The sequence below is a fragment of the Arachis ipaensis genome, chromosome B6, assembly GCF_059453495.1.
Source record: "Arachis ipaensis isolate K30076 ecotype BB chromosome B6, ASM5945349v1, whole genome shotgun sequence".
Classification (NCBI taxonomy): domain Eukaryota; kingdom Viridiplantae; phylum Streptophyta; class Magnoliopsida; order Fabales; family Fabaceae; genus Arachis; species Arachis ipaensis.
The window spans coordinates 22,718,609-22,729,873 of NC_142441.1; the positions used below are offsets into that span (position 1 = coordinate 22,718,609).

The following is an 11,265-nucleotide window of genomic DNA, read 5'->3' on the forward strand; positions in this document are numbered from 1 at the left end:
AATTTTTAAATTTTGAAAAGTACAAGTCAACTTTAAAAAATTCTATTTTATATGCTTTCAAAAGTATTCTAATCTTTTAAAAACTACAAACACAAATAAAGTTTTATGAGTTACCAAAACACAAAATGCTTTAAAAAACACAAATACTTCTTCGACAAGCTTTACTAAGCTAAGTCTAAATGGTGGAGATTGAAGTATTGTCAATACGCAAACCAAACACTGATGGGCCTAGTTGTTGGGCTAGGTCACTGAAAGGCCATGTGATTATGTGAATGCACTTTGTAATTTGTATCATGAGGCACTTTGTAGTTTGTACTATAGGCTTTAATCTCGAATTTCTAGCTAATCAGATTGATTTACGGATTGAGTTCCGTAGTGAGCCTTGGAAGTTGGAAGTTGGAAGTGGGAATGACCATCAATCGCTATTTGCTAGTCCCTATGCAGCGTGGTTAAGAGAAAAGAGAGAAGAGAAGCGAAGAGAAGAGACGAGTACAGCTGTACAGATAAGAGAGAATAAAAGCAGAGCAGTTATCAGTTGAGACTTGAAGAATGAAGAATGAAAAGTCCGCAATGTACCGCAGAGGCCGTGGTTGGTCTCCCAGTACGCCATTGCCATTCAATCCTTCCCAGCCGGCAAGGGTAATGCAAATTCTGTTCGTTTCTAATTTCTATTGGAATCGAATCCAATTGGAAGCAGATTAATTATGTTCTGTTGGTAATTGATTAGGTTGCTGCAACCGGAGACGGAGACATTGCATGTGGCGCCAGCGAGCAGGAGGGAAGAAAAACATGCTCTTCAGTGGATGATGATAAGAATATGAAGATGCCTCAGCCTCACTCACATGATCCTTTCGATATTTGCCCCCGCCCCTCTCCTTCTAAACAAACTGCAGCAACTGTTGTTTTGAAACCACCACTGCTGGTAACCAACCGAGAAAGACGCAAACAAGGAGGAGGTCCTTCTCCTCCTCAAGTGGTAAGGCCCGGCATGATCCTTTTGAAGTCCTATATTTCACTGTCCGATCAGGTGAGTATAGTCAAGATATGCAGGGAGTTAGGGATGGGCTCTGGAGGGTTCTACCAGCCTGGCTATGGAGATGTGGATGGGGAAGGGGCTAAGCTCCATTTAAAAATGATGTGCCTCGGCAGACACTGGGACCCACTCTCCAGTCAGTACACAGACTACCGCCCTTCCGATGGAGATAAACCTCCCCAAATTCCCCCCGACTTCCATCGCTTGGTTCGTGACGCAATCGCCCAAGCCCAGACACTTCCCCCCATCAAACCCGACATTTGCATTGTCAATTTTTACTCCCAAAGCGGCCGCCTCGGTCTTCACCAGGTAGGTACCTTTATCTATGATTCTTGCTAGCTTAATAAATAATATTATTATTAGCAATTTAGTGTTGGAATATATTCGCTTGTGGCAGGACAAGGATGAAAGCCAAGAGAGTCTCCGACAAGGCCTGCCAGTGGTATCCTTCTCAATTGGAGACTCTGCAAACTTTCTGTATGGAGACAGCAGGGACGTGGACAAGGCACAAACGCTTGAGCTCCAATCAGGGGATGTTTTAATTTTTGGTGGCAAGTCTAGAAATGTATTTCATGGCGTCTCTGCTATTCATCCAAGGACTGCCCCCATCCCCTTGCTTCAACAAACTAATCTACGCCCCGGTCGATTGAATCTTACTTTTAGACAGTTTTAGCATTACATACATGTGCCTGTCTCTACGAGTTACCAATCACTATGCTATATGCTTTTGCCAACAAGAAGTACTTGCTATATGTCAATGTATATCCAATGGGTGGAAATGCGGTTCTAACGCGGTGTTACATGCTAAACTAACTACTCTTCTAGTTTCTCATTGCTTCCAAAGGTGGTCTATTTATTTCCCGTTTTAATTCTGTATTCTCTATCTACTATCGTACTTGTGTTACTTCCCTGATTTTCCTTTCTCAAAGAAGCTAAGCTAATATCCGGCAGTTGAAATATTGAAAACCGATTCAAGGAGAGGATTATGTGCACAGAAGATATTCTAGTATATTCTCTTTTCAGTTCCAACTACACACTGTAAGACAATGAAAAGTATGTAAAGGCAGCTGCGATATTTAATCACTTTTTAGTTTTATTTGAAGTAACTTTCTCTCTTTAAAGCAAAGATGGCTTGGTAGACCTTACTTTTCAAAAAGAGAGTATTTGACTCACCTTAATGTTGGCTGTCAAACTTCACCAGCACAAGAACAAAACTGACCGTTCAAAGTTCTGTAAGAAATCTACTACCCTTACCACCCTCTTCACGGTTGCCAAGTGTCAACCAACACACATGAGCAGGCTACTTTCTTAGCTGCAAAACTAGGTTTTACTATTGCTCCACTAGGAATGGATTTTCTCAGTTTTTTCTCTAAATTGTTATTGTAAAACAAGGCATTTGACAATCTCTAGACCAATGTTCCAACTACTAGAAAACAATGGGGAGCTTGAACCAAGCTGGAAGGCAGGGCTTTCCAACATGGATCGTTACATTTGCAAGTAGCTTGAATAAATCCGTTTTTGTCAACCTCAGTGGAAGTTATTTCAAGTGTTGTGAATGAATTATATATTCCAAGTGTACTTGTAACGGATCAGTTCGAAAGCATGACAACTCTATTTTGGATGAACAAACGAGTTCCTTAAAAGACTTTTTCTGTACTCTTATTAATAGGCAATTCAGTCACTTATTAGTTTAGCCACATATATCACATTATAATTTAACATATAATAAATAGCATTGTTGGAGCTACACTGCACTATTGTAAAACATTTTCATGCACAGCAATCATGCTCGGTTCTCCAAAGCCAGTGCAGCAGAGTCAACATGTACAAGCAAACAAGAATAAACTTTCTGTTTCAACCTGTCAACAGTCTCCACCAACGCATCGCTCTCTGAGCTTAAACTGCTTCTAAGTTTGTCCAGCCATTCGTTTGCATGCTTAAGATGGGATAATGTGAGAGCTATATGGTTGGCCAACTCCATCTGCTTCCCTGTGATATACTTGCTCTCCTTGCCCTTCGCCTGGGGATCGGTGCCCATAGAGAACCCGGCGTCCAATGTCTTTTCCAAGTACTTCAGAAACCATGATCTTGTTTCATTCAACAACACCTCTCTCAGATCATTTATCTCTTTCATACTATCCCCTTTGGCCCATTCTTGTTTCTCACTCGCTGTTAATTCGATTAAGGGTTTTGAAGACTTTGATGTGCTTTTACCAGATACTAAATCTGTCTTTTTTCTAGGTTTGTCGTCCTTTTCTGCAGGAGGTGGAATTTTATACAGCTGAAGCGATTTATCTTTCGACTTAGTTGTGCTGTTCGGCTGGTCCACGAGCTGCTGGAGAGCAAAGAACTTGTTCATTATGATGTGGGGGTTCTCTGCTGCTGCAGAGGAGCAGATATTGGCAAAAGTACTGAAAAGGAAAGAATGAGGTAAGAACTAAATTTTAGAAAACTGCAAATGGAGTTGTTGAGCTCACTTTTTTTCCAAAGCAACTGATGAGAATGTGTTGATTCCATGAATGATAAACCATTAATGCGACTAATGTGTTTCACATACCTTAGACACTTGACTAACGTTGCTGCTGCAGATGCTTCTTTTTGAGCTTCCACTACAACCTGAGAGGCCAGGTGTTTCCTTCTAAGAATTCCCTTAACAAATGAAGATAAGGTGGAAAAGCGGGGAAGTTAGGTTTGTATATGATTTCTAAGAAAAGAACCATGTTAATCTTATAAACACAAGTTTTCAGATAGCATTGCTTTATAAAGAGGATAAAGATCTTTAATTTAGGGACATGGGGTGACATATCAATAACACTCAAATATAGTAAAGTCGTAAGTGGTTATAGAGAATAAGATATACTGAACGTGAGGGAAAGTAATGCACCTTTCCAGGCCTAAACAGTTTGGCTGGCAAAGAGGACCATGGAATAGCCTCAATGTTATTAATTTTATCTTTATTGCTGGGAAAAAGATTCGTGTTCATATTTTCCTGTTTAACAAAATTGTATCTGGTAGAAGTGCGCTTGGAAGGTGCTGTAGCATTCTCCTGGGTGTTAGATTGAGCAACATCATGCCTTGGTGAAAGTGCTTCAAGTTGAGTTGGAGTCCTTGAGAGTAACTGCAATGCTAAAACCAATGATTCTCACTATATTGTCTTCTTTAGCAAAGAATACCAACATTAAACTGATTTTTGTGTTATTGCAACAGAATGTAATCTGCAAAAGCAATAATTTTCCACTTCATGAATTTTACCAAAATATGGCAGTGCAACATGATTTCTTTCGATGAATATCTTTCTTTGGGGTGTGCTGCATTACTTTATTAAATTATTGATAAAGAAATTTCTTGCTTAACCGTTCCATAGCTACATGGAAGAGGTTGAGTTCTGCACCCCACATGATTGAGCCTTCAAAAATAGAAATCCTGTGCAAATCATACCTGACCTTTAGTCTCTTGTTGCTTTCCTTTTGCGGATCCAACCTTCTTACCATCTGTACTAGTCTCTAAATAATTTCCTTTGCTTTCGACATTATTATTGTTATTGTTATCTGGGACATTCACCTTTGAGTTTGGATTTAGTACCCCCTGCATGTACCTGGATGCAACACCAGCTTTTTCCTCTTTAATTATTATCTTGTGCCTTGAACTTGGATTCTCTTTGGCATCTAAGTCCAGGGATTTGGGGGCATTAACTCCAATGTTATCAGGAAGTGCTGGACGCTCTGACACTTCTAACATCTGCATCAAATCCTTGGGTTTGCCTTCGAAACTGTGCCGGCCTGGAACTGGTCTAACCCCTACAAGAATTGGGACCGGTGTACCGGCTTCAATTCTATCTACATAAAAGAATTGTCCAAGCTGCAGCTGATTGTTCAAGATAAGCTCATTGTCCTCCTTTGAGAGAGAAACGTAGGTAGAATGAGAAGAGTCAGATACTTTTATGAAGAAACCTTGGTTTGGCCACAATTCCGAGCCTGATAAGGCAGGGACAATGCTGATCACCTGCAGAAGGAAGGAGCGGTGTTCACCGCCAACTTTTACGTTGGAATTCATACTTTGGAGAAGTTTGAGAAGTACTCCCGGTATGAGGGATGCCATTCTTCTTCCCCTTTCTTCTAATTCCTGGCCTGACTGTTTGATATATGGAAGACGAGTATACCTGTCGAATAAAAATTAATTTGATGAAAGTAGAAAAATCTGATTGATTCATTATAGTTTGTGTTAAAACATATGAGAACTAAGCAACAATATGAATTGCTTGGAACTAAAATAAGAAAAGCATTGTATTACCTGGGAGCGTGAGTGAGAGTAGGAGGAGAATAAAAGTAAAAGGGACAATGCAACCTAAGAGGAAAATGGGTGCAGAGTGCAGAGATAACAAGCTAGTTGGTTGGCTTCCAAAACAGAATGGAATGTCCTCTCTCTCAAGTCTCAAGTGCCTTACCTTAACCAACAATGTCCAAAGCTTTGCATGTCAGTCACGTAACCATCAAAGTCTCTTGGCTTCAAAGGGAAGGGACTTATTATTATCATCATTATCATCAAAACTCAAACATTCTGTGAGACTCACAATGACAAATCAGCAACTTTATTATAAATGAAAGAAAGAAAGAAAACTATTTTGGTGGCCGGTGGGGATCAATACGGTCATGTTTCGTTTTTAAGTTAGAGGAAATGTAACCATTAAGTTTAGGTAAGGATATTCTCATGTCAATTTCTTGCGAATAATCATTTGAAGCCATCACCATTCTCCACAGTTGATGGAAGATCGAAATTCAAAATTCGTCGTTTCCTCCTTGCAGATATTTCTTTTCCTAGCTGCATCTTGTAGTTGGAAATTCTTTTCTAAAAATATTTGTTTATTTTATTTTTTATCAAAAGCTACATCTATCTTTATTTATTTGAAAACACCCAGAAAATTAATTATCTATTGTAATCTACAAAAGAGTGTAGTTTGTGTGCTCATAAAATATACATGTACATTTTATATAATAAAATAGTGCCACAAAAGAAAAAGATAATAATCATAATAATAACAATAATAATAACAATAATAATAATAATAATAATAATAATAATAATACACTCAAACTAGCATCTTTTTGTTAAAAAGAAAAAGCAAAATATATTTTCTGTTCTTAATATTGTTGAAATTCTTTAAAATTATCTTTGATATTTAATTCGATTAACTTTTAATCTCAACGTTTGAAATAATTCTAGTTTTATTTTTATTATTAATTTTGTAGCCAACAATTTATAAATTTAATTTTCTAATGAAAAATACTAAGGGCATCAAAATTTATTATTTTTTGTGATTACTTAGTCATTAATTTAATTCTTTTAATATAGTTTTTTTGTCTATTAATCTAACATATTTTATATTATACTTTTAAGTATTGATGGTTAGACACATTTTATTACAAATTTAAATGTGGCAGATATGAAAAAGTCATCCATCCGCGCGATCCAATCAATAGTTCAAGTCACACACTCCCATAATCCATTTTTTCTTCAAAGAATCCCCCTCAACTATTAACTATTCGTATATGTCAAATAAAAAAATAAGACACTAATTTTGTTAAGTCTTAAGTTGCAGGAAAATATCCAAATACATGTTATTTTTTTTAATAATCCATATTTGTAGCAATGAAATACTTTTGTTCCTCTCCAAAATAAAAAATAATTGATTAGAAATATCTAGGATATATATTCTCTATAAAGGACCAGAGATGCCTTGTTTACGTATCATTGAAAAGTGCATCAATATAAATACAACAGTAAGAAGCGGTAATACAAAAGTATGTAAACTATAAAAACGAGTCAAGGTAGATTGTCCTACATTAACATTTTCTCTTAATAATTCCACAATAAACGACTATTCGGAGTAGGGGTGTTCAAATCCAAACCGATCCAAATTAAACCGCTCATCCAATCCGATCCAAACCGAAAACCGATTAAAACTGCACTAATTCGGATTTGATTGGATTTTATTTTTTGCAAACCGCTGGATTGGATCGGATTTCGGATCTACTTTTCATAACCGATCCAATCCAATCCAAACCGCACAATGTGCTATAATATTATTATTTTATTATTATATTTACAATTATACTTATAACATGTTCAATTTGTTATACATTTTTCTATTATTCATGTATTATTATTATTTAATAAATATTTTATGTTCAAAATATTATTTATTTATTTATTTATTTTAACTAACCTATAATTTTATTTCTATTGTTATGTTATCGTTAGCTTTTTAAGATATTGTTAAAACTTGTTATGTCATTGTTGATTATTTAAAATTCGATGTTGAAACTTATTATATGTATTTAATTTTTTTTTATTTAAAAAACCACAAATTCAAACCGATCCAAACCGCTTGTAATCGGATCGGATCGGATCAGATTTCCAAAAAAAATTTCATCCAATCCAAACCGCACCGCACATAAATTAAGCGTTCGGATCGGATGACTTTTTCCCTTAAAACCGAACCAAACCGCATCGCAAACACCCCTAATTCGGGGAATAGTTTCTAGTACTCCTGTTACAATTTTGACTGTCCAACATAGTAGCTAGAATCTCGATTTAACCCTTAAAATCTTCCGATATTACGATTTTAAATGAGTCTATTGATTTTACAAAATTGTACTAAGTCTGACGATTTTACGATTTAAATCTTGTTAAGATTTTACATTTTACATTCTTAATTTACTTTTTTGATTTTACGTAAAATCTCGATTTTCTCTACTTGCTGTCCAATAATCAATTTGGTCCCAAAATAAAAAATAATCAGTTACACCAAAAGATGCGGCCAATACAGCCAAAATAATTAATTGCCAAAAACAATAAAAGTCTGATAGCTCTTTTAACATTCATCTTTTCTAATTTATCTATCCCAATTCCAATTCTAAATCTATTCCCAACCCAACTCCACCGTAATAGTTGCCACCATCCTTCACTATTGCCATCATCCCCAAGCCCAACCGTCACCACCCCTTCACCCATCACCACCCTCCCCTGCAGCTCTCATCATCCCCTATCCCTTAAATCATCATTATTAATGACGACGATGACAATCAAGATTAGGGTGATGTTAGAGGGTTGGAGTAAAGAGTTGGAGGTGAATGTCCGGGTTAGCATGAAGGGTTAGAAGGTGACATTGATATTGAATTAAGGATTGGAGAGAGAGGACGAAGGTTGAAATTAAAGTTAAGATTAAGAAGTGAAGATAGAAATAAGTGATATGATTAAGGACAAAAATAAAAAGAAGGAAAAATAGATAAAAGTACATACAGATTTTTATATGATGGACAGATATATATTTTAAATTTATAATGAGTTATTCTTACACATTAATATGAAATTTTGTTGTCATTTCTAATTTTCTGTCGCTTGAGTAATTTTTCTGGTGGTGGTAGAAATCAAGTGACATGTTATTGTATGATGTGACCGTTTTGGATGACACAATAAAAAATAAAATTATTAAATTTATTAAAATAAAATTATTTTTATTGTCACTGTACTCTTCTATTTTCAGTCTCATCCTCACCAGCATCATTCTCCAACAAACACCCAACATCATGGCATCAACACCACATTTCATGGCTACCACCTTAAAATTCAATCCCAACTCTTCCACTGTCACCCCAGCCATGTCACCCTCCCAAACCCCCAACCTCTCATTGTCAGGAATGAAAATGAAAGAGTCCCGGTGAGAATAATTTTATTTTAACAAATTTAATAATTTTATTTTTTATTGTGTTATCCAAAATGGCCACATACATAATGTGCTATCTGGCCTTCACCACCGCTGAAAAAATTATTCATGCAACGAAAGGTTAGAAATGACAACGTAGTTTCATATTGGTGTGTACAAATCATAGTTATCAAAATCGAACCGGTAATCGAACCAGTTAGGTTACTGATTCATTGGTTTAACCGATGAATTACTGATCCAACTGGTAAAACCGATCTCACGTAAATAAAAAATATAAAATAATAAAAAATCTAAAATTAAAATTTAAAAATATATATTTTTACTAACATTTTAAAAATAATTAAGTCTCGAATTTTCTAAATAACTAATACAAAGATAGACATAAAATTAGTCCGTACTACTCTAATAGTATCTTAATTAGACACAATAAAAATAACAATTTATGAATTATATCTAAAGAGTAATTTCAAAATCTAAATATCTTTATATAATTAAATAATTATATAAATTTATTTTTTTCTCAGAATAAACAATTTTTATTTTAATTTTATATTCATTATTATTTTTTATTTTAAAATTAATTAATTTGTATTTCAATTAAAAAATAATTAATTTAAAAAATATTAAATTATATATATATATATATATGTGGGTGTGTATGTGTGTGTGTTTGTGTGTGTATTAGTTAGGATATTATATAAAATAAAATATATAATATAAAAAACATGAATGATACTAAAAATAAATTAGTCTAATGATTGTCAACTTGGTCTTCATATAGAAAGAGCCAAGTTTGACTCTTTCGTATAAAAATCTGTGTGTACTTTTACTTATTTTTCTTAAAAAGAAAAACAACTTGACTCTCATTTAATAGTAAAAGTATTAATGATAAAGAAAAAAAAAATATTTTAAAGTTTAAACATTGAGGATAAAGTTAAATACTAAAGATAATTTAAAAAAAATTTAAAACGTTAAAAGACCGAAAACATACTTGAAAAAAAAATCCTCTCAATGTAAAAGTTATACCTAATAATTAAAATAAATTTCACATATGAATTAAATGCATTAGCAAATTAATTAGAATGCAAATATCTTACTCACGAAGAGGTAGGAGTGTCCATAGATCGGATCGTATTCGCAGATTCGCGGTAAATATCCGCATCCGATCCGAAAATTGCGGATACGATCCGATCCGCAAATTGATCGGATCGGATCGCGGATATCTGCTCTACATCTGCGGATCCGCACCATAATAATTAAAAAATAAATAAATATATATATGTTTGGTATTATATTTACTTTTATTTTTATCAAAGATATGAAATTCGAACCCGTAACTTCTTAATTGAGTATGGGGAGACTATGCCATTTGAGCTATAACTCATTGGCTTGGTATTATATTTATTTGTTTGTATATTTTAGTTAGTAATTATTATTCATATATTATATTATTTTATTTTTGTTATTTAGAAAGAGTTTGATTAAAAATATTTTAGGAATAAATAAGTTTAAAAGTATGAAAGAAATATTTTTATCGAAATTTTTTATATAGAAATATGATTAAAAAGAGAAGGTTTAATTATGCGGATAATCCGATCCACAAATGTGCGGATCGAATCGGATCAGATCCGACACTAAAAAGCGCGAATATCATATCCGATCCGATTCGCGGACACCCCTACGGAGAGGGACCGGTATGTACGTATCCATAGCCGTCCTGAACACCCACACATTGTCCCATTTCCCGTCCCATTACTCACGGGTATCTTAAGTTTTGCCCCATACCCAAACACGCGGGTATATACCTGTCCTGTACCCGTCCCGCCGAAACCTAATTGATTTATATTTTTTCTCCTTCGAAAAATCTATAATATGAAGATAAACTTAACGGAACTAAACATGATTAAATACTTTGAAACATAATTAAGTTCAAAAATAATCCTAAATTGTTCACAACATACATATTATATAAAAATAATCAAGTCTTACACATGAATAATACATACATATATACGGGGCAGGGCTGGGTGGGTAATAGGATGGGGCGGTCATTACCCATACCCGTCCTATACCAAAACAAAAATAACCAGATCTTACTCAAACTCACTCCATACCCAATCAACCGTTGAAAATACCTACCCCGTTCGGGGCAGGGCGGACAGGTTGGCTCGGGCCGGTCCAAATTGACATCCCTACAAATTAGTCACCCTCAAAGGGTAGGTCAAAAGATAATCAGATTTAAGCATCTGCAAATAAATATAAATGTATGAGAGTTATGAAAATTATCCCCCATCACAATACTATTAGACAGTTCAACTTCAATACATAGAATAGAAGATCGGCCAATTCGATGGTGGCGGTTTACTAGTCCATCAAGATCGAGAACATGAATAACCAAGATTACACAGCTAGGAGAACATGAACAATATATTGCATGAAAATTAAACTCGTATTTTTGGTAATGGTAGAACGAAAATATAATAACTCTTGTAGAGGCAAATAGCGATCA

General features: G+C 34.7%; 2 protein-coding genes across 3 annotated transcripts; one reads left to right on the forward strand and one right to left on the reverse strand.

The window, feature by feature from the left end:
- Positions 1-314: 314 nt before the first annotated feature.
- On the forward strand, positions 315-1,876 carry LOC107646154 (DNA N(6)-methyladenine demethylase ALKBH1C). The gene is made up of 3 exons (XM_016350348.3): positions 315-639; positions 728-1,342; positions 1,431-1,876. Exons 1-3 carry the CDS (start codon positions 550-552, stop codon positions 1,704-1,706), a joined length of 981 nt encoding a protein of 326 aa, XP_016205834.1. The 5' UTR covers positions 315-549; the 3' UTR covers positions 1,707-1,876.
- An 846-nt stretch (positions 1,877-2,722) lies between these two features.
- Positions 2,723-5,647, reverse strand: LOC107646153 (protein CORTICAL MICROTUBULE DISORDERING 1). Of its 2 annotated transcripts, XM_016350347.3 has the most exons (6): positions 5,324-5,647; positions 5,036-5,192; positions 4,472-4,927; positions 3,918-4,151; positions 3,591-3,682; positions 2,723-3,444 (listed from the first exon to the last, which is right to left on the reverse strand). In XM_016350347.3, the coding sequence occupies exons 2-6, from the start codon at positions 5,129-5,131 to the stop codon at positions 2,817-2,819; spliced, it is 1,506 nt and encodes a 501-aa protein (XP_016205833.1). In that variant the 5' UTR covers positions 5,132-5,192; positions 5,324-5,647; the 3' UTR covers positions 2,723-2,816. The 2 variants fall into 2 exon arrangements, with proteins under 2 accessions (XP_016205833.1, XP_016205832.1); XM_016350346.3 differs by having other exon boundaries at positions 4,472-5,192; positions 5,324-5,645.
- Between the last annotated feature and the right edge of the window lie 5,618 nt (positions 5,648-11,265).

Bases quoted from the DNA above. Each gene is read 5' to 3' on its own strand.
- LOC107646154 (XM_016350348.3), top strand. From the start codon at position 550: ATGAAGAATGAAAAGTCCGCAATGTACCGCAGAGGCCGTGGTTGGTCT. The intron at 640-727 runs GTAATGCAAATT...GTAATTGATTAG, and splicing joins ATCCTTCCCAGCCGGCAAGG to GTTGCTGCAACCGGAGACGG. The intron at 1,343-1,430 runs GTAGGTACCTTT...CGCTTGTGGCAG, and splicing joins GCCGCCTCGGTCTTCACCAG to GACAAGGATGAAAGCCAAGA.
- LOC107646153 (XM_016350346.3), bottom strand. From the start codon at position 5,131: ATGGCATCCCTCATACCGGGAGTACTTCTCAAACTTCTCCAAAGTATG. The intron at 4,152-4,471 runs GTATGATTTGCA...TTAGCATTGCAG, and splicing joins AACAAGAGACTAAAGGTCAG to TTACTCTCAAGGACTCCAAC. The intron at 3,683-3,917 runs GTGCATTACTTT...TCATTTGTTAAG, and splicing joins AACTGTTTAGGCCTGGAAAG to GGAATTCTTAGAAGGAAACA.